This window comes from Bubalus kerabau, chromosome 15 (genome assembly GCF_029407905.1).
Source record: "Bubalus kerabau isolate K-KA32 ecotype Philippines breed swamp buffalo chromosome 15, PCC_UOA_SB_1v2, whole genome shotgun sequence".
Taxonomy (NCBI): Eukaryota; Metazoa; Chordata; class Mammalia; order Artiodactyla; family Bovidae; genus Bubalus; species Bubalus kerabau.
Window position 1 is genome coordinate 5200825 of NC_073638.1, and position 22976 is coordinate 5223800.

Below are 22976 nucleotides of genomic sequence, written 5' to 3' on the forward strand. Positions count from 1 at the left end.
AGTAGTTATAAACACTAATAAGACATTTTCACTTGAAAAGAGATTATATTCTACAAATTGAGAGAAGATGCAAGTAGAACGTTTCAAACCAGTTTTTTTTAAGTTTTAATTCAGTTTATTATTTTATTTATGATTTTTACCAGTTACATCATACCATTACTAACACATATAATTTTGGATATATCATGTTTGGGGGGATCTGTCAAAACATGTTAGAAGGATGGATGGATGGAAGGAAGGAAGAAAGCAAGAAAAAACAGAAGGAGACAAAGACTGAAAATCCAACTTATATATTTCAAAAAGCAAATGATATGAAAAATAGATACCCAAGTACAAAAGAATGAAGTTGGACCCTTTACATCAAATACAAAAATTAACTCAAAATAGATTAAAGACCTAAACCTAAGACCTGAAACTATAAAATTTCTACAAGAAAACACAGAGAAAAGGCTTCATAACACTGGATTTGGCAATGACTTTTTCTGGGATGTGCCATGAAAAGCACAGGTAACAAAAGCAAAAACAGACAAATGGGACTATATCAAACTTAAAAATATCTATGCAGCAAAGAAAATAATCAACACAATCAAAAGGAAACCCTATGGAATGAAAGAAAATATTTTTAAGCTGTATAAGTGATAAGGGGTTAATATGCAGAAAACCTAAGAAACTCATAAAGCTCAACAACAATAAAAAAAAATCCAATTAAAGACAGGCAAAGAATTGACTAGACATTTCTCCAAAGCAGATATACAAATAGCTAATAAGCATATACAAAGATGTTCAATAGCATTAAATTGCATAGAAATATAAATCAAAACCATAGTGAGTTATTACCTCACAATATTAGGATGGCCCCAATAAAAACATAAAAACAGCAAATAACAAGTGTTGGTAAGGATGCAGAGAAATTACGTGCTCTTGGTGGGAATGTTAAATGGCACACCACAAGGAAACAGTATGGATGTCCCTCAAAAAATTAAAAACAGGATTACCATATGATCCAGAAACCCCACTTCTGGGTATCTAAATGTTTGTGGATGAATGGCTAAGAAAATGTAGTACACACATACAATGGGATATTATTCAGCCTTAAATGAGAAGGAAATCCTGTCATATGCTACAACGTGGATGAATCTTGAAGACACTACGCCAAGTAAAATAAGCCAGTTACAAGATAAATACTGTGTGGTTTCACCTATGTGAGTTATCTAAAGTAGTCAAACTCAGAGAAGCAGGAAACAGAATGGTTGGTGGCTGCGAGGGTGGAGCAGGAGCAAACAGGGAGTTGCTCTTGAGGAGACACAGGGTCAGTTTTGTGAGATGAAAAAATTCTAGAGACAAGGTACATATGGTTAACACTACTGAACTGTACACTTGTAAATGGTTAAGGCAGTAAACTTTATGTCTTTTACTACAACAAAAAACACAACATTAAATAATATTTAAAAGAAAGATGTAAATGCATTTTTATACATGTTGTATTAGAAGTTTTTGAATGTTTTGTCTAGCAGACAGTTGTCTACAGGACTTTAGGAGGCTTGCAAAGGTTACTGCACTTACACAGCTAGGGATTCACATTTTAAATCTTCATACCTCATATGTTATCTTCAAGCTTGACTGTAATAAAATTGGAGTAAAGTTGGGATGAACTTCTGTGGTGAGCCAAAGACGAAAGGTATCTTTAGGCTGAAGAGTATTCAATTCCTTGTTTTAAAAAACAAGAATAAAATTCTACTTAAATACACACACAAATTTCCATTTTAGAAATAAATATGCTATTAATAAGTAAGTATCTTAATTAAATCTTTCTGTGACATTCTGATATTTTTCTTAATGTTCTGATTATATTCCCTTTAAATTTTTATCTTGTCTGTTACTGCTGCTGCTGCTGCTAAACCACTTCAGTTGTGTTCGACTCTGTGCGACCCCACAGACGGAAGCCCACCAGGCTCCGCTGTCCCTGGGATTCTCCAGGCAAGAACACTGGAGTGGGTTGCCATTTCCTTCTCCAATGCATGAAAGTGAAAAGTGAAAGGGAAGTTGCTCAGTCCTGTAAGACTCTTAGCGACCCCATGGACTACAGCCTACCAGGCTCCTCCATCCATGGGATTTTCCAGGCAAGAGTACTGGAGTGGGGTGCCATTGCCTTCTCCATGTCTGTTACTAGCTCAGTGTAATAGGTAAGAACTTGGATCTAGAACTGAGCGAACTGGATTGAAATCCAAATCTGCCACTTACTTGCTGTGTGACTTTGGGGGATTCTTTGATTTACACTGTCTAAACAAGGATAATAACAGTACCTACCCTCATAGGATAGTGTAAAATACTTAAAATAGTGCCCAACACAGAGTAAATACAAAATACATATTAGTTGTAATCACTATCCTAAACTACAAGCCATCTTCAGGCCTTACTGCTTCCATTCACACTTCCACAAAGATATATAATGATATCAATTCCTTTTCAGTACAGTTTTTAGTATACCCTATTGCCTATAATATTCAAAATTCACCATTCAAATTCACTCAAGTTCTTCGGCCCATGCTGTATGCTTTAGTCACTTATTCAAATATTTGTCTCTGTGTCTTTATTCCTCAGATTCTTTCTGCCTGTTAGGTGAATTTAAAAGTAACCTGTAATTTATATCCATACAATTCATCCAAACTTCCCAAAAGAATAGCAAAACATTTAAAGTAATTTTTTTAACTTTTATAATATAATGTATCTTATATATGTTGCAAAAACTTATGCAGCTCAATACAAGGAAACCGAACAACCCAATGAAAAAGTAGAAGAACTAAACAAACATTTCTGCAAAGAAAACATACAGATAGCCAACAAACACATGAAAAGATGCTCAATATCACTCATTATTAGAGAAATTCAAATCAAAACTACAATGAGGTATCACCTCACATCACTTAGAATGGACATCATCAAAAAAATCTAAAAAATAAATACTGGAAAGGGCGTGGGAAAAAAAGGCAATGCTTTTGCACTGTTGGTGGGAATGTAAATTTGTACAGTCACTATGAATTTTAAGGAATCTCCATCATATTTTTCTCCATAGGGAAAACTACCATATGACCTGGCAATTCCACTACTGTGCATACACCCTGAGTAAACCATAATTGAAAAAGACACGTCTACACCAATGTTCACTGAAGCACTATTTACACTCGCTAGGACATGGAAGCAACCTAGATGTCCACTGGCAGATGAATGGATAAAGAAGTTGTGGTACATATACACAATGGAGTATTACTCAGCCATAAAAAAGGAATGCAACTGAGTCAGTTCCAGTGAGTTGGCTGAATCTAGAGCCTATTATACAGAGTGAAGAAAGAGAAAAACAAATTTTGTATATTAACACATATATACAGAATCTATAAAAATGGTACTGATGAACCCATTTGCAGGGCAGGAACAGAGATGCAGACACAGAGAAGAGACTTTGGAGCCAGCGGGGAAGGAGAAGGTGGGGCAGACTGACGGAGCGCACTGTCACATCTGCACTGCTGCTGCGGAGTCGCTTCAGTCAGGCCCCACTCTGTGCGACCCGAGACGGCAGCCCCCCAGGCTCCCCCGTCCCTGCGATTCTCCAGGCAAGAACGCTGGAGTGGGGGCCATTTCCTTCTCCAATGCATGAAAGAGAAAAGTGAAAGTGAAGTCGCTCAGTCGTGTCCGACTCCTAGCGACCCCATGGACTGCAGCCCACCAGGCTCCTCCTACCACGTGTAAAACAGCTGGCTAGTGGGAAGCTGCTGCATACACAGGGAGCTCAATCTAGTGCTCTGTAACAACCAAGAGGGGTAGGACCGGTCGCGGGTGTGGGGAGAGGTTCAGGGGGAGGGGACTTATGTGGACTTGTGCCTGATTCATGTTGTTGTATGGCAGAAGCCAACAACAATATTGTAAAACAATTATTCTCCAATTAAAAATAAATGAAAAACAAAACAAAACCAGAAACAGACTCACAGACAAAGAATCAGACCTGTGGTTGCCAAGGGGGAGGGAGAAAGAGAGAGACAGATGGGGACTTTGGGGCCAGTGGATGCAAACTCCTGTATTTAGAATGGATAAATAACAAGGGCCTACCATATAGCACAGGGAACTGTATCTAATCTCCCGGGATAAACCATAATGGAATGTATGCATGTACAACTGACTCACTCTGCTGTACAGCAGAAATTAGCACATGTGGATAAAAACCAATGCAATAGTGTAAAGCAATTATCCTTCAATTAAAAATACAGTTTTAAAAATAAATTAGCACCACATTGTAAATCAACTATACTCCAGTTTTTTTACTTGTCTGCAGAATAAAAAAAGTTCCAATTAAGATTTGCTTCCAAAATTATAACTGCAATTGTATTTTACATAGATTAATAGCTATCAATCTATTATTTGGAACAGAAAGCAGGATTCAAGTATTCACAAGTCTTCCTTATATCTTTTAAAACATATATCATTCATAACACATGAATTCTACATTTTATACATTAGTGTTACAGAAACCTGTAGGAATTACTTGAATATTTATATATACCTTCTTTTGACTACAAATAATGAGTCATCATGGTCTATCACTTCATTCACTCAATCATTAACTCATTCATCAAAGATTTATTTAATCTACCTATTTAACTACCTATTTTATCAAAATACATATTTTACATAATTCAGGTAGCTTTTAACTACCTATTTTATATAGTTGCCCATTTATTTTCAACACATTATACAAATTTTCAACATTATACAACTAGGCTACAGCCTCCCACTCTGTTCTGCTTGGCTCTATTCCTCCTGCCAGATTAATTGATCAATTAATTAATTATTAACTCCCCTGCTAACAAGCTCCTTTGATTCGGTGTTCTAGGACAAAAATTCTAAACACTTGTGCAGGATTTCCAGGGTATTCCATAACCTCACCCCTTCCTAGCCGTCTAACTCTATTGCCCCAGAGCACTCTGCTTGGCCTTCCAGTACAGTTAAGGACATCTCCATTCTTTGTACTAGGAAGCCACACTCCTGCTGTTATGTTTCTACTTGTGCTGCTAGAATCGACCACAAACTTTCTCCCCCTACATTCAGCTAAATCCCACATGGCCATCAAGAAACATCTTGCCTTAGGAGTCATCTCTAACTACCCAAGACCATATTCATCTTTCTTTAAAAAGTCCTAGACTTAATTCCAGGTTTACATTTAAAAGCGATCCATCAATTTGTTCTGTCTTAAGGTTATTTTCATGCTGAGGCCATTTTAGTTAAATAAAATGAACTGCTTAGTTAAATAAAATGCTTATTTAGTTATATAAATATTAAAAATTAATATCAAAAAATAATATTAAATAAATATTTAGTTAAATAAAATGCAAACTGCTTCAGTTTACACCCCAGCTTCCTCAGCAGCAAGGAAGTTCTGCAGTTCCCTCTTACTCCTCTATATCTTTTCTCCCTATACAGACACAACAAAACAAAAGGATAAAGAGAATTTAATATTAAAAAGTCTTCTACAGTTCTTTAAAGCATTTCCCTAATTTTCATCTGAAAGATTTCTCTAAGCCCCCCTTCAGTCCTGATTAATTTTTTACTCTCCCTAAATGCCTTTTAAAAAGGAGACTTTTATAGATTTCTTACTAAAAAATCCATTTTGGTTTGTACAAATGTACATATATTAAAGAAAATATAGATTTTAAATGATTCCCCATCAAATACTAATTCTTCAAAAACATCATAAATAATGCACAACATATCTTAATACTGTTGTTCCTTGGAGACTACTGAATTTAGTATGTGAGATATTATCTGTGCCACATTGATCTGAATCTACCTTTTCCAGAACTGGCAGCCAAGATACCACAAGATGTAAGTTCTTCAAACAGAGCCAGTCTCCATTGCGGGCACATTCTTTTAGCATTTGAACCGCTAAATCAGCTTGACCTTGACCCATGGCAATCTGCAAAACAAAACCAAATTAAAAAACTAAAAAAAAAAAAAAATTCTGATAACATGTTGTAACATAAGACTTTCAAATTATCCTGCCATACCTACTGAACTAACTCAAGTACTGTAATAAGGCTTCTAAATTTTTACTAAGAAATATCGGACTCTGTTGCTGTTTACAATTGTCTTGCTTTTGTCCTTACATCAATGGCAGATTTATAATATTCTTCTGTTTAGTAGAGATATTATCATTACAAGTTTTCAAGTTACAGAATAAAGAATTATTCAACAGTGTTTTTGTTCCTCATCTCACTATTTCCTGCACTTCTTACTCTGAAACATGGGCCTTTAAAAATAAATAATATTTTATGACTGTTCTTGAACTGCTTGAGGGATTAAACATTAACAATACCACTTTTTTGAATTTATTTTCTCTTTTAAAAAAACTTTCTCCAACGTTGCATATATTTGGCTCTCAAGCTACTTGGTCTATTGAACTGTGTAATTTTCCAAGCCCTTCATCATCTAGAAAATCCTAATATGTTGATGGGTCTCAAGACTCTACACTTAACCCTCTGTTTTTCTATTCGTTTTTAGAGAGAGGAGGCAAAAAGAGGGGGGAGAGAGAAAACATGAGAGGGAGTGGGGAGAAAAAGAGGAGAGGGGAGAGGAAGGGGAAAGGCGAACCTGATGTCACTGGACTTCCACTCCAGCACTTCTGATCCCTATGGTCTATCTGCACATGGTACACTGACGCAGTATGACAGGTCACGTTAGAAAACAGAAACTTCCAAGCAGAAGCCAAGCACCCCAGAAAATGGCTTCAGTGTGTAAGACATCTGTATCTGAATTGGCTCAGGCAGTGCACGAGGCCCGGGTGCATGCCTGGGTTGGGAAGGCCCCTGGAGGAGGAATGGGCAACCCACGCCAGCATCCTTGCCTGGAGAACCCATGGACAGAGGGGCCTGGCTGCTCCAGTGCATGGGGTCACAGAGGTGGACACAACTGAGCGACTAGCACTAAGTCTAAGATTCTGTAAAAAGTGTTAGTCAAGAATCTAAATGGTTACACGTTTAAACTCCTCGATATGTTTTTTTATGGATAATTTATGTAATATTTATGTATCAGTACAGCTCTGTCTGTCTTTATATATATGACAGATATACATGTATTGAGAGCCCTAGCTCAAATATTTTATTGAGTACGTGGTCAAAACACTTTGAAGAGAATTGTTACAGATTACTTCAAACCACAGTGATTTCTCTCTTCATAAAGAATACAAGACAGCCTTTCATTGTTTCTTAGATGACTTCCATAAGTATTGATTTTGTTTCTCAATTAGACTATAAAGTCTTAGTGGGAACCATGTGTCTTAAGCAGGTAACAAACCATGTAATAAATACTAATATATATTTCTTTTTAATTTTCAAGATCTAACCCAGAACTAAGCAAATAGAAGGGATAAAACAAACACTGGTTGAAATATTTAGAGGCACATATTAGTTTGCCATTATTAAAATACAAAAATCCCCAAACGGAAGGCATGTACAAGAAAATCAGAGGGAAAAAAAAAATGTTTGCCGAACTGAAATGGTAGCTAAAAACAGGAACTCAAAATTTTCTATAAGGCATAAACTGTGTGAAAACAGCTTAAAGGTTCATGAAATCTTAGAAGAAAAAACATTTACTATAAGAAAAAACATTTAAAAAGCACAACAGAAAAGTGTCAGGAAGATGGTTAATCCCGACATAAAAAAGTAAGACACATCAGAGTTTCTTGAAATAAAAATTATTTTTTACATTAAGAATATATTATTATTCTTAGCATATATATTCAGCATAAGAACAAAACTTTTAAAGTAACAGATTTATGAATATCTATATCTGTATTTAAAGGTTTTACAGTATTAAAAAATTATGCAACACAAAACTCTAGAAATTTACATAGTTAAACTTACAATGAGTGTAAGTGCCAAACTCAGAGCTAAGAGATACAGCCTGTAGAACAGAGCTCCCTTTCCCCAAGACATCTCACTGACATCTCAATGCTGTCCTGATGTATGAATACACTATAACCAGGACTGAAGGAAACTCCCTCGAGTTAGTGCAACGCCTAAGTGCAACTAAGCCAAACTCTCTGCTATTTTGCTATTTTCTACTTAACATTTCTCATAACATTCTCTCTTTTCAATTTTTGGTTTCTTTTAAAGTAGTTTGCTTTGTTAATCATTATTAATTATTTTCCCAATGAAAAAGATTTATATTTTGATGTCAAAAATTGAGGGTAAATTAATACACTTTAAAATGTGTATGCAAACTGAACTGAAAAAAGGTGCTAATCTGAATAAACTAAAACTCAGAAATTTAGCTCAGGACAAAATCACATTATATTAGGCAAGTTTATTATCTTATTGGACTTCTGGAGTTCAGAATCCCACTAATCTATTGCTCTAAGGTGATACTACAGGGCTGTTCTTTCTAGGGGCTGTAGGAGAGACTCCTGTTATCTTTTCTACCTTCTACATTTCTTTGCTTGTGGCTCCTTCTACCGTCTTCAAAGCCAGCAGCATAGCATCTCCTCACCTCTTTGACCTATGCCTCATCACATCTGCCTCTTCCACCTTCATTATGCCTCTTCTACCTTCTTCTTAAAAGCACCTTTATGATTATATTAGGCTCAACCGAATAATCTCAGATAACCTCTACCTCTCAAAATGCTTAACTTAATTATATTTGCAAAGTTCTTTCTTCCATGTAAAATAACAAATTCATGGGTTCTGGAGATCAGAATGTGGACAGTTTGCAGGGACATTAGTTGCCCTACCAAAAAAACCAAAAAACTGTTTTACTAATACAGTCAAGTATTCCAGTATTCTTGTCTGGAAAATTCCATGGACAGAGGAGCCTGGCAGGCTACAGTCCATGGGGTTTGTAGCCACAAAGAAGAGGACACAACTGATCGACTGAGAGCACACACAAAGACACATACACACACACACACAGACACACACACAGCAAGAAGATCAATAGCTGGAACAGAAACAGCAGAGTGATGTGCACTGACCTGGTGATAACACTCCCCACTTCTCTCAGCATTTGCAAGTTCTTGGAGTTCCTGAGAAGGATCAGCACCCGGGGAAATGATTATCAAGATGGGTTCAATTTCTAGCGTCTCTTTGTACAAACGTTTGAGATTTAGAGGAGGTGGGGACAGCTCTTTTAGTCCTAAAAGATATATTAAACGCATTAAAAAAAAAAAGCACTGTGAACCAGAAGAAGTCTATTAAGACTAATTACATGAAATAGAATAACTAGGTGAACTACAATCCCATACATATTAAAGTTTTTTCACTCTAAAATCATTCACGGACTAGTAAGAGCTAACATTTACTGAATGCTTAAAGTGTCAGGCATTTATCTCAATGCTCAATATCTATGATATCATCTAACCCTAATAACAACGCTGCTGCTGCTGCTAAGTCAATTCAGTCATGTCCGACTCTGTGCGACCCCATGGACAGCAGCCCACCAGGCTCCCCCGTCCCTGGGATTCTCCAGCCAAGAACACTGGAGTAGGTTGCCATTTCCTTCTCCAATGCATGAAAGTAAAAAGTTGAAAGCAAAGTCGCTCAGTCGTGTCCGACCCTTAGAGACCCCATGGACTGCAGCCCACCAGGCTCCTCCATCCATGGGATTTTCCAGGCAAGAGTACTGGAGTGGGGTGCCACTGCCTTCTCTGAATAATGATGCTAAGGAGTAGGAACTCTAATTACCACATTCAACAGATGAAGCAGCACACAATCAGCATTGTGTTAATATATAATTCAATCCCTACAAGAGAAGACTGAACCCAACAATCTTTCCATACAGGTTTTCATTCATTTATATGATAACTGAGTGCCTACTCTGTGCCACAGATTTGGGGAATCAGATTTCCACAAAATCTGGTAAACAATATTACAGTCATGATAAAGGATAAAAAAATTATTTCTTATGTTCATACATTAAGAGGGAATAAAAAGTTGTACGGAATGAAAAAATGCTTAGTCTGGAGACAGAAACATAGATTTCAGTTTATGCTCAGCTAAGTGACGCTATGCAAATCACTAAAATGTATTATGCCTTGATTTCCTCAATTGTAAAACAGGGATATAACAATTCATAGGTCATTTTGAGGTAAAATAGGATACAAAATAAAAACAGATTCCATTTATTCATCATCTACTCTATGCTAAGCATACTCAAGGAAACTGAATGCCTTCCCAAAGACCACCCAGTTGCTAACTAACTGTATTCAAGATAATTCATCTGTTCTTTTTTCTATTTTGAAGCTTTTCAAAAAATATAAAGTCCCATACACATAAGACTTCTGCTAAAATTTTAATGTTTCTATTACTGTATTTAGTAAAAATCAAGCTGAAGATGACCAATTTTAAATAAAAATAAAAAATATACATGTCTGAACTGAGCTAAAAAGACTATAACACAGAGTTTAAAAATAGAGGATTAGAATGTAACAAAATGAGTACAGAGAAAGGAAGGCTTCCTTGTACCTTCTACTGTAGAAAGGAATAGATAATATTGCACCTCAGAAATCCTAAATATAGCAGGAAAAGATATTCTTAAGGACTTCTGTAATGATCACATTAAAATACAAATTTGATGCCACCAAAATGGGCTAAAACAGGCATTTCTAGATGACCATCCTGAAAAAACAAATTTCACACCTGAACTATTCCCCTCTAGCCTTCACAACAGCAACCAATAATATTAAGAAAGGATTCTCAAAGGCATAAATATTCCTAATACTAGGTGAAATTTACCCTAAAAATGGGTCAATTGCTTCTAGAGGTATATTTTATTAATTTTGCTTTTAACTAAACTTAAATTGGTAACACTCATGCTTCCTAATAGAAAAGAATTCTTGTAGCAATGTAATAAGCATTTTTATCTATTCAAATATTCCTTTACTTATTCATAAACTCTCATAAGCACTCTAGGCCAACCAAGTGTATAGTGATATGATAAAATGTATCAAAAGTCTTTAAAATGCACACTGCCTTTGACTCAGAAATTTAAGTTACACTTAAGTTACAAAATTATTCAGAATATGAATGTAGACATATGCAAAAGAATTTTCATTTTAGCTGTTAATTTTAGTTTTAAAACCTGGGAGCAATAAATTATTTTAAAAAACAGTAGTGTTATATCACAGAGTGATATAACAGAAGTTACCAAAATGGTGAAGTAAAAGAAAATTTACTTAAAAACAAATTAGCACTGCTTGAAGAGAGCATCCTAGGATACTCTCAATCCATTTCAAGTTGCTTTCTGCAACTTCCTTGATGGTACAGTAGATTAGAACCCACCTGCCAGTGCAGGGGAAAGGGGTTCAATACATGGTTTGGGAAGATAACACATGCTTCAGGGCAACTAAGCCCATACACCACAACTACTGAAGCCCGTGGGCCCTGGAGCCGGAGCTCCGCAACAAAACCATGCACCGCAATGAAGAGCAGTCCCCACTCACTGCAACTAGAGAAAGCCCTCACACAGCAGTGAAGACCCAACGCAGCCAAAATAAATGAATTCAGTCAGTTCAGTTCAGTCGCTCAATCGTGTCTGAATGTTTGCGACCCCCATGAACCACTGCGCACCAGGCCTCCCTGTCCATCACCAACTCCTGGGGTTTACTGAAACCCACGTCCATTCAGTCAGTGATGCCATCCAACCATCTCATCCTCTGTTGTCTCCTTCTCCTCCAATGCCTTCAATCTTTCCCAGCGTCAGGGTCTTTTCCAATCAGTGAGTTCTTCACGTCAGGTGGCCAAAGTATTAGAGTTTCAGCTTCAGCATCAGTCCTTCCAATGAATATTCAGGACTGATTTCCTTAAGGATGGACTGGTTGGATCTCCTTGCAGTCCAAGGGACTCTCAAGAGTCTTCTCCAACACCACAGTTCAAAAGCATCTATTCTTTGGTGCTCAGCTTTCTTTATAGTCCCAACTCTCACATCGATACATGACTACTGGAAAAACCACAGCTTTGATTAGATGGATCTTTGTTGGCAAAGTAATGTCTCTGCTTTTTAATATGCTGTCTAGGTTGGTCATAGCTTTTTTTCCAAGGAGCAAGAGTCTTTTTTAATTTCATGGCTGCAGTCACCATCTACAGTTTTTTGGAGTCCAAGAAAATATAGTCCCTCACTGTTTCCATTATTTCTCCATCTATTTGCCATGAAGTCATAGGACCAGATGCCATGATCTCCATCTTTTGAATGTTGACTTTTAAGTCAGCTTTTTCGCTCTCCTCTTTCACTTTCATCAAGAGGCCGTTTCATTCTTCTTCACTTTCTGCCATAAGGGTGGTGTCATCTGCATATCTGAGGTTACTGATATTTCTCCCAGCAATCTTGATTCCAGCTTGTGCTTCATCCAGCCCAGCATTTCACATGATGTACTCTGCATATAAGTTCAACAAGCAGGGTGACAGTATACAGCCTTGATGTACTCCTTCACCAATTTGGAATCAGTCCATTGTTTCATGTCCGGTTCTAACTGTTGCTTCTTGACTTGCATCCAGATTTCTCAGGAGGTAGGTAAAGTGGCCTGTATCCCTATCTCTTTAAGAATTTTCCACAGTTTGCTGTGATCCACAGTCAAAGGCTTTAGCATAGTCAATAAAGCAAAAGTAGATGTTTGTCTGGATTTCTCTTGCTTTTTCTATACCAACGGATGTTGGCAATCTGATCTCTGGGTCCTGTGCCTTTTCTAAATCCAGCCTGAATATCTGGAAGTTCTCGGTTCACATACTGTTGAAGCCTGACTTGGAGAATTTTGAGCATTACTTTACTAGCGTGTGAGATGAGCGCAATTGTGCAGTAGTTCGAACATTCTTTGCCATTGCCTTTTTTTGGGGTTGGAATGAAAACTGACCTTTTCCAGTCCTGTGGCCACTGCTGATTTTCCAAATTTGCTGGCATACTGAGCGCAGCACTTTCACAGCATCATCTTTCAGGATTTGAAATAGCTCAGTGAAATCACCTCCACTACCTCTGTTCATAGTGATGCTTCCTAAGGCCCACTTGACTTTGCATACCAGGATGTCTGGCTTTAGGTGACTGATCAGACCACTGTGGTTATCTGGGTCATCAAGATCTTTTTTGGATAGTTCTTCTGTTTATTCTTGCCACCTCTCCTTAATATCTTCTGCTTCTGTTAGGGCCATACTGTTTTTGTCCTTTATTGTGCCCATCTTTGCATGAAAAGTTCCTTTGGTATGTCTAATTTTCTTGAAGTGATCTCTGGTCTTTCTCATTCTGTTGTCTTCCTCTATTTCTTAGCATTGATCATTGAGGAAGGCTTTCTTCTCTCTCCTTGCTGTTCTTTGGAACTCTGCATCCAGATGGGTAATTTACTGCAGCTTCTAAATCAGCATTTGCTGCTGTACTCTGCACATTTATGTTCCAAGGTTAGCCTCTTTCCTTAAAGTTCATTAACCGTTCTCTGCTAGCTTCACAGTGTCCTCCTGCATCATCTTCATCTCTCTCAGCCTTCACGGAATTGAAGAGAGTTAGGGTGTCTCTTCAGATTGTTGCTGTTTAGTCACCAAGTTGTGTGGGACTCACTGTGACCCCATGGACTACAGTTGGCCAGGCTGTCCCTGGGATTTCCCAGACAGGAATACTGGAGTGGGCTGCATTCCCTTCCCGACCCAGAGACTGAACTCAAGTCTCCTGCACTGGCAGACGGGTAGTTGACTCATGAGCCACCAGAGAAGCCCTCTCCTGTTTAGGTTTCAGCTTAAGAGAAGGTCGTGGCCAATCTGGTCTATAAAGACCTTTAAAACTCCCTCCATATCAGTAATAAGACTGTCTCACTTTCTTATCAACCACGTGTTCACTGGAGTAGCACTTTTTAAAAACCTCTTCCTTGGTATCGGGGTATCGCTGACTAGCCGCGCTGTGACAGTTTCCGGTGAACAGTGAAGGGACTCAGTCACACACACGCATCATTCGCCCCCAAGCCCCCACGCCATCCAGGCTGCCACGTGACACTGTGCAGAGCTGCACGTGCTGTACAGTATGTCCCCGCTGGTTACTCATCTTATACCCAGCATCTGCACATGGCAACACCAAAGTCCCTAACTAGCTATTCCTCCGGCAACCATGAGTTCGTTCTCCAAGTCTGCGAGTTGGAGGAGCACTTTTAATTTCCTTCAAGACCTGTTCCTCTGTAATCACACCCTGGCTAACCCTTTGGCACAAGAAACCTAGCTTTCAGCCTGTGTCAGCCTCGGACATGACTTCCTCACGAAGCTTAAGGAGAGGCGTGTGACCCTTTGCCTTGAGGCCGTTCTAGTGTTATTAACTGAACTAACTTAAATCCGTTGTCTCGGGGAACAGGGAGGCCAGAGGAGAGGGGGAAAATCAGGGGAGAGCGGGCATCAGAGCAGTCAGAACACACGTGACAGTTATCACTCAAGTTCAACGGCTCGTGTGAGAGTTATTTGGCACCTCAAAAATAATTACAAGACTAACAGCAAAAATCACTGACCACAGATTACTATAACAAAGAATAATGAAGCTTGAAATATTGTGACAGCTACTAAAATGTAACACAGAGACACAAGTGGAACAAATGTTGTTTGAAAAATGGTGCCAAAAACCTTGCTTGACACAAGACTGCCACGCCTTCAACTTGTAAAAACTATAGTATTTGCATGCATGCATGCTCAGTGGCTTCAGCTGTGTTTGACTCTTTGTGACCCTATGGACTGTAGCCCACCAGGCTCCAGGGAAGAATACTGGAGTGGGTTGCCATGCCCTTCTCCTTCAGGGGATTTTCCGTACCCAGGGATCGAACCCAAGTTTCTGACATCTCCAGCACTGGCAGGTGGGTTCTTTAACAGTAGCACCACCTGGGAAGCCAAAGTGCAATAAAACAAGGTATGCCTATAGTGGGGCTTCCCAGGTGGCACCAGGGGTAAAGAATTTGCCTGCCAATACAGGTAGACATAAGAGACAAGAGTTCAAACCCTGGATCGGGAAGATCCTCTGCAGGCGGGCATGGCAACCCACGCCAGTGTTCTTGCCTGGAGAATCCTATGGACAGAGGAGCCTAGTGGGCTACAGTCCACAGGGTGGCAAGGAGTCAAACACAACTGAAGTGACAGAGTATGCACACACGCATGCCTGTACTGACGGAAATATGTGTTTTATTTGGGAAATACATGAAATACAGAAATTATCTTTAAAAAGTGAAAATAGTTCTCATATCATTTCTTTAACAAATACAGACTTTAAACTCCATAAGGCAGGAATTGTATCTGTTTTTCTCACCATTTGGAATCCAGAGCCAAGTATAAATGCAATTATTATTTCTAATGTTAAAGATAAATATATGTGCATTAATTCATTTTATACAATGAATTGTCAAAAAACTGGAACATTTTAAATTAGACGAAAAACTCATGAGAAATATTTTACCATTTAAGATAACACAGGTGACACTCTTATTGCTGGGAATTGCATGTTAGCCACACCACCCAATAAAACTCCAATAAAAACCACATGGCATTTCATATGAACTTAGTTTTATTAATTGGGTTTTAATAACCCAATTAATTTTGACTCATGATAGCATTTGAACTGTCAGTGTCAATCATTCAAAACTATTCAGTAACGGTAAAGAGCCAAAAATGTTCATTGCATTGTGAATTTTCTTAGTGTAGAACTAGCTGTAAATCATTGGGATCTTATATTTTGACCTTGACAGTTAAAATATACAAATTCTTCCAAAAGAAAAAAGGAACTAAAAGTAAGTCAAAGAAATCACTTTAACCTTCATTGTATTTTATTTACTGAGATAAAACATTAAGATATTAAAAAAGAAATAATTTGCAATTTAAAAAGGAAAGAATATTACTCCTGTAATTTTCAGATACAGGTAAAGAAAGAGTAAAATAAGTAAAGAGTAAAGAAAGCAGCAAATTAATATCAAACTATTATAAGTAGTAAGTATAACTGATTCACTCTTTCTCATTCATCTCATTCTCCCTAAAAGACAAAAAAATTACTCTTCCTTTAATAGAGAGAAAAGACAACTAAAAAAATGTAGCATAAATATCAATAAAAAGAAGGAAAGTTATCAACCACCATTTAGCCTAATACACATCAACCAATTAAACAGGAAGACAATCTATAGAAATGAAATAATACTCAAGCCAGGAAACAAACAAAAAATGTCATACATTTTGTGGCAGTAAAATTCCAAAAATATTCAAGATTCTACCCTCAGTTGTTCAATCAAACACTAACCTAGGTACTCCTGTCAAAGGATTTTGCAGATGTAACTAAGGTTATGGATCTTAAAATAAGATTATCCTGGATTAGCCAAGAGTGCCAATTTAATCATTTAAGCCTTGGAAAGCAGAAAACTTTCTCCAGCTTAAAGTCAGAGAGATGCAGCCTGAAGGAGGGGCAGGAAGCTGAGGGAGGGGCAGTCAGAGGTGACGCTGAGGAGCAGTCAGTGTCCACTGCTGGCTGTGAGGAAGCAAGGAGGGCACAGAGTGCATCAAAGAACGCAAGCAGCTTCTAAAACTGAGACAGGCTGCTCAGCCTCCAAACACAAAGAACCTCGGCTCTCCAACTGCATGGGGCAAAGTCAGCTGAATGAGTTTGGAAATGGATTCTTCCCAGAACTTCTCAGTAAGAGTCCAAGTGACCAACACCTGGATTTAACCCTGTGTGAGTTGGATCAGAGAAACCAGGAGCACCTATCAGACTTCTGACCTATACAGTTAGGAGATAACAAATGGGGGTTGCTCTAAGCTGCTAATTTGTGGCAATTTATTACCGTAGCAATAGAAATGAACAAACATTTCCTAATGCCAGTGAATAAGAGAAGTAGACAACTGTAAAATGAGGACAAGTTTCAAGGCCCAAAAAGACTTTTTGATGAAGAAACTTTTACATCATCTGTGAACATATCTCTTTAATACCCCAATACAGAGAGCATAATATTGTAATCAGAATACTTATTAAATCAGAATTACAGAAGTTAGAATATCTGCATCTGGCAACTGCTATTTTTAAAAAGTAATGCAGTAGATTGTGCTAGTATACAAGGCCTGGTTTGTAGGATTATATTGAAGCTGGGAAGCCCTACATTAAAGCAGCATGCCTGAAAGTTTTAAGGATTGTTCTGCTAGCTTAAATCCTCAAAGCAAAACTACTTTCATAAGCGCATCTTTATAACTTACTATTTTAAAGTTTATAGATTATAAAGAGGATTGCTAAAACTTAATAAAAAATTTTCCATATGAATGATGCTCGAGAAATTATACTTGAAATCAAATCTCTAAAATTTGATTAAAAAGATAAGTGCTTGTCATTTTCCAGCAGTATGAACTTTTAAAACTTATTCATGAAATAAAGTGCCCCATTTTATATAAAAACTGCATTAATAAAACCACTTGACCAAATAGTCACCCAGCCATACACCAGTATATATAACTTTTGCTTAGAAATAGAGTATAATTTTAGAAGTATATTAAACTTTCAAAGAATTTGAATATGTGAATATTATGAGGTTTTTCACTTCATGTCATTAAAACTTAAATATCATTTAACCTAGAGATGACATAGTACAATACAGAAGTACTCCAGAGGACAGACAGAGGGTCAAACGACAGATTCAGTGAGAAAGGTCACGTGCAGTGGGGCACAGAGAGGATATTTTCAGTGATTAAACGGGCGAGGGAAGAAGAGTCTACTGAGAACCTTTCTGCAATTGCCTCATTTTACTTAAACCTGCATTTCACTTATACGAATAGATAGAAAGTATATAAATGAGCAAGAAATATGTCAGTTAGTGTTAAGAAGTGGGTAAAGAATTAAAGCAGGTAAATGTGTTGGTACTGATTAGATGACCCAGAAAAGCCTCTCTGAAATGTTAACATTTGAATGATACAGAGGAGACAACTATTTAAAAAGAAAGGAAAAAATTAGCAAGTAGACAGGATAACTAAGATCAAGGAATCACTTCATGGTAAATAGATGGAGAAGCAATGGAAACAGTGAGAGACTATTTTGTTGGGCTCAAAAATCACGGCCGATGGTGACTATAGCCATGAAATTAAAACATGCTTGCTCCTTGGAAGAAAAGCTATGACCAACCTAGACAGCAAATTAAAAAGCAGCGACACTACTTTGCCAACAAAGGTCCGTCTAGTCAAAGCTATGGTTTTTCTAGTAGCCATGTATGGATGTGAGAGTTGGACCATAAGGAAAGCTGAGCGCCGAAGAATTGATGCTTTTGAACTGTGGTGTTGGAGAAGACTCCTGAGAGTCCCTTGGACTGTAAGGAGATCCAACCAGTCAATCCTAAAGGAAATCAGTCCTGAATACTCATTGGAAGGACTGATACTGAAACTGAAGCTCCAAATACTTTGGCCACCTGATGTGAAGAACTGACTCATTTGAAAAGACCCTGATGCTGGGATAATCACAATGGTGTGATCACTCACCTAGAGCCAGACATCCTGGAATGTGAAGTCAAGTGGGCCTTAGAAAGCATCACTACGAACAAAGCTAGTGGAGGTGATGAATTCCAGTTGAGCTCTTTCAAATCCTGAAAGATGATGCTGTGAAAGTGCTGCACTCAATATGACAGCTAATTTGGAAAACAGCAGTGGCCACAGGACTGGAAATGGTCAGTTTACATTCCAATCCCAAAGAAAGGCAATGCCAAAGAATGCTCAAACTACCGCACAATTGCACTCATCTCACATGCTAGTAAAGTAATGCTCAAAACTCTCCAAGCCAGGCTTCAGCAATATGTGAACCATGAACTTCCAGATATTCAAGCTGGTTTTAGCAAAGGCAGAGGAACCAGAAATCAAATTGCCAACATCCGCTGAATCATCGAAAAAGCAAGAGAGTTCCAGAAAAACATCTATTTCTGCTTTATTGACTATGCCAAAGCCTTTGACTGTGTGAATCACAATAAACTGTGGAAAATTCTGAAAGAGATGGGAATACCATACCACCTGACCTGCCTCTTGAGAAACCTATATGCAGGTCAAGAAGCAACAGTTAGAACTGGACATGGAACAACAGACTTGTCCCAAACAGGAAAAGGAGTACGTCAAGGATGTATATTGTCACCCTGTTTATTTAACTTCTATGCAGAGTACATCATGAGAAACGCTGGGCTGGAAGAAGCACAAGCTGGAATCAAGATTGCCAGGAGAAATATCAATAACCTCAGATATGCAGATGACACCACCCTTATGGCAGAAAGTGAAGAGGAACTAAAAAGCCTCTTGATGAAAGTGAAAGAGGAGAGTGAAAAAGTTGGCTTAAAGTTCAATATTCAGAAAACGAAGATCATGGCATCTGGTCCCATCACTTCATGGGAAATAGATGGGGAAACAGTGGAAACAGTGTCAGACTTTATTTTGGGGGGCTCCAAAATCACTGCAGATGGTGACTGCAGCCATGAAATTAAAAGACACTTACTCCTTGGATGAAAAGTTATGACCAACCTAGACAGCATATTCAAAAGCAGAGACATTACTTTGCCAACAAAGGTCTGTCTAGTCAAGGCTATGGTTTTTTCTGTGGTCATGTATGGATGTGAGAGTTGGGCTGTGAAGAAAGCTGAGCGCCGAAGAATTGATGCTTTTGAACTGTGGTGTTGGAGAAGAGTTTTGAGAGTCCCTTGGACTGCAAGGAGATCCAACCAGTCCATTCTAAAGGAGATCAGCCCTGGGTGTTCTTTGGAAGGAATGATGCTAAAGCTGAAACTCCAGTACTTTGGCCACCTTATGCGAAGAGTTGACTCACTGGAAAAGACTCTGATGCTGGGAAGGATTAGGGGCGGGAGGAAAAGGGGAGGACAGAGGATGAGATGTTGGATGGCATCACCAACTCAATGCATGTGAGTGTGAGTGAACTCCCGGAGATGGTGATAAGACAGGGAGGCCTGGCGTGCTGTGATTCATGGGGTCGCAAAGAGTCGAACACAAGTGAGCGACTGAACTAAATTGATGCTGGGAAAGAGTGAAGGCGGGAGGAGAAGGGGACCACAGAGGATGAGATGGTTGGATGGCATCACCAACTCAATGGACATGAGTTTGAGTAAGCTCCAGGAGTTGATGATGGACAGGAAAGCCTGGCGTGCTGCAGTCCATAGGGTCGTAAAGTCTGACACGACTGAGCAATTGAACTAAACTGAACTGATTTATAACTCTTAAAGGAGCCAGATTCTCAAAATGTACTTTACAAATTAATGGCTCAACTATCAAATTACTTAAATATGAAAATCACCTACAACAGATCATATGCAATTTGACTATGATGGGTACCTACTGTTTTATACCTGCAACCCTTCCCCTCATTTCTGAGTACAGCCCCACTCTACCTGTGACTTCTTTGGGGGAAAAATCCTGTTTCAGATATTACTGTTGGAATTAGCTGCAGAGGTGGCTACATTACCCAAACAAGAAAATCAGAGTCCTTCTGTAGAGTTTTTTACAGTAAAATTGGGAAAGAAAGTTTCTTTCACTACAAGCTTTAAACTACATGCTATATCAGTAGCCTTATCCTTCAGCATATATATGAACCATGAGATTAAGGGCAACACATAAGCAGGAATCAGAGAGACAGAAAAAAAAAGAAAGAAAAAGGAAAAGACAAAGATAGGGAGAGAGAAAGGAGCAGAGACATGCATAGAGAAAAGTACAAGGCTGGGACAAAGGAAGGAAACCTTCTGCTGTTATCGGAGTCCATGAAACCAACTGGCCCAGAGGCCACCCCTACTTTTTCTAACCAAGAGTTAGGTGGATAAACACTATCAGATATGAGTAAAATGTACCTAGCAAACAAACATTCAACAGGGATGCATAAATAGGGATATTTTCTCTCCATGCTAAACAAAAGGAAAGCAAAGAATATATCCATAGACATACTTTGACATACTCTTCACTAACCAGACAAGTGACCATTCTAAATGGAGCCTCAAAAATATGTGCGTGCATATGTGTGAACATGTGTGCAAGTACACCCACAGGGATAAAGCACATCTTGCCAAAACATAAAATAGCCATTATGTTAAACACTGGGTTAGTGAGCATAATGGGTTGAAATGTAGCCCCCCAAAAGAGACATGCTGAAGGCCTAATCTCAGGACCTCAGAAGATGACCTTATTGGAAACAGTGTCATTGTAGACATAATTAGTTAACTTCAGATGAGTTCAGACTGGACTAAGGTGAACTCCCAATTAAATACGACTGCTTTCCTTATAGGAAGACAGCTGTGTGAATTCTGAAACACACAGGGCAAATGTCAAGTGATAATGAAGACAAATATTCAAATTATACACCCTTACACGCCAAAGAACACGGAAGATTGCAAGCAAACCACCAGGATCTGGAAAAAGGCAAGGAAGGATTCCTCTACAGGTTTCAAAGGGAACATGGCCTTGCCAAAATCTTGATTTCAGACTTCTAACTTCCAGAATTATGACACCATACACGTCTGTTGTTCTAATCCACCCAGCTTGTGGTCCTGAGGGCAGCCCTGGAAAACTGACACTGCTAAGAGTGGAAATGGAGGTGCATATGGAAAAACTTCATCTAAGGTTAAGGCATATTTTTTTATGTTAGCATCTGCCAAGAACATCTCTCTAAACTGAGAATAAATCCTGAGTCCTTCAGTATTTAAAGAGCACAGACTTTGGAGCTGGGTTTGAATTCTATCATTTAGTTGTGTGATCTTGTTTCCTCATTTTTAAATGGATGTAAAAATAGCCTCTCATATGCTTTTTGTGAAGATTAAATTACACAGCACTTATGACTAGTACCTGGCATATATAAGAGCTATTAAAATATTAGCAATGATTATTATTCTTATAAACATTCACGTTTAAGGAAAGAATGAGTTCACTAGGGCAAAATTAATCCTTTGAGTTAAGAGATAATTTTTCAAATAATACCCTGATATATGTGAATATAATAGTTCTGCATATTAAAAACAGAATGATTATTTGGTACTGTGAAGTTTTTCAATGATAAGCATGGAAGGCCCAGTATATTTTTCAATTTCATAAAACATTGTGCTAGCTTATTTATATGAGAAATTCAAATATAAAGAAAAACATGCATATGTTAGGTTTACTTGATTGAAATATACATAAGCTTTGATTAAACACAGTTTATATATAATATTTCATATATATTATATGGAAATATTAAATATAAATTGAGAGTTTCTAGAAAAAATTGTCAGCATGCTATTTTAATTGTGCCAACATATTTCCAACATAATTCTAAAACCGCCTGTGGTTTAGAATAACAAAAATCCATTATTCTTGGATTACTGAGCTTCAAGTAAAATTCTTTTCATATTCTCTTTGAAATAGTTTTTCCAAACTTTTCTAGTACAAATGTTAATATGGTATGCTATTTCAAATGAGTGATAACTTTAAATGCTTCCTTTAAGACTAATTAAAAGGCTTAACAAATATGTATTACACAGATGTTTACAAACTAAAGATATACAAATTATTTTTGTTTTACAGCAAAAATAACTCATTTTGAAGGCTTTATTATCTAGGACTCTGGGACTTCTAAGGTGGTGCAGGTGGTAAAGAACCCTCCTGCCAACGCAGGAGCTGCAGGAGATGTTGGTTTGATCTATGGGTCAGGAAGATCCTCTGGAGAAGGAAACAACAACCCTCTCCAGTATTCTTGCCTGGGAAATCCCATGGATAGAGGAGTCTGGCGAGCTACAGTTCGTATGGTCACAGAGTCAGATATAACTGAAGTGACTTAGCACATACGCATGGAATCTGTATATTTAATTTTATCTAAATCATACATCTGATGCCCTGCTTTGAAATTCTGATCATAGATGAATGTCTAAAAATCTAAAGTGTTTCCATAAGAAAAGAATTTTTAAAAGTTCAAACATCCTAGCTAAGTATAGGATGTCAATTATGCATCAAATTTAACACAAAATTAAT

At 37.9% G+C, this 22976-nt stretch overlaps 1 protein-coding gene across 1 annotated transcript in view; it reads right to left on the reverse strand.

The window, feature by feature from the left end:
* DYNC2H1 (dynein cytoplasmic 2 heavy chain 1) overlaps positions 1-22976 on the reverse strand; it is a 406508-nt gene that overhangs the window by 163889 nt on the left and 219643 nt on the right. The window contains exons 76-78 of the mRNA XM_055547490.1: positions 9014-9174; positions 5837-5962; positions 1597-1707 (exon numbers count right to left, since the gene is read on the reverse strand). Of these exons, the coding sequence (XP_055403465.1) occupies positions 1597-1707; positions 5837-5962; positions 9014-9174 (398 nt within the window). The remainder of the gene's footprint in view (positions 1-1596; positions 1708-5836; positions 5963-9013; positions 9175-22976) is intronic.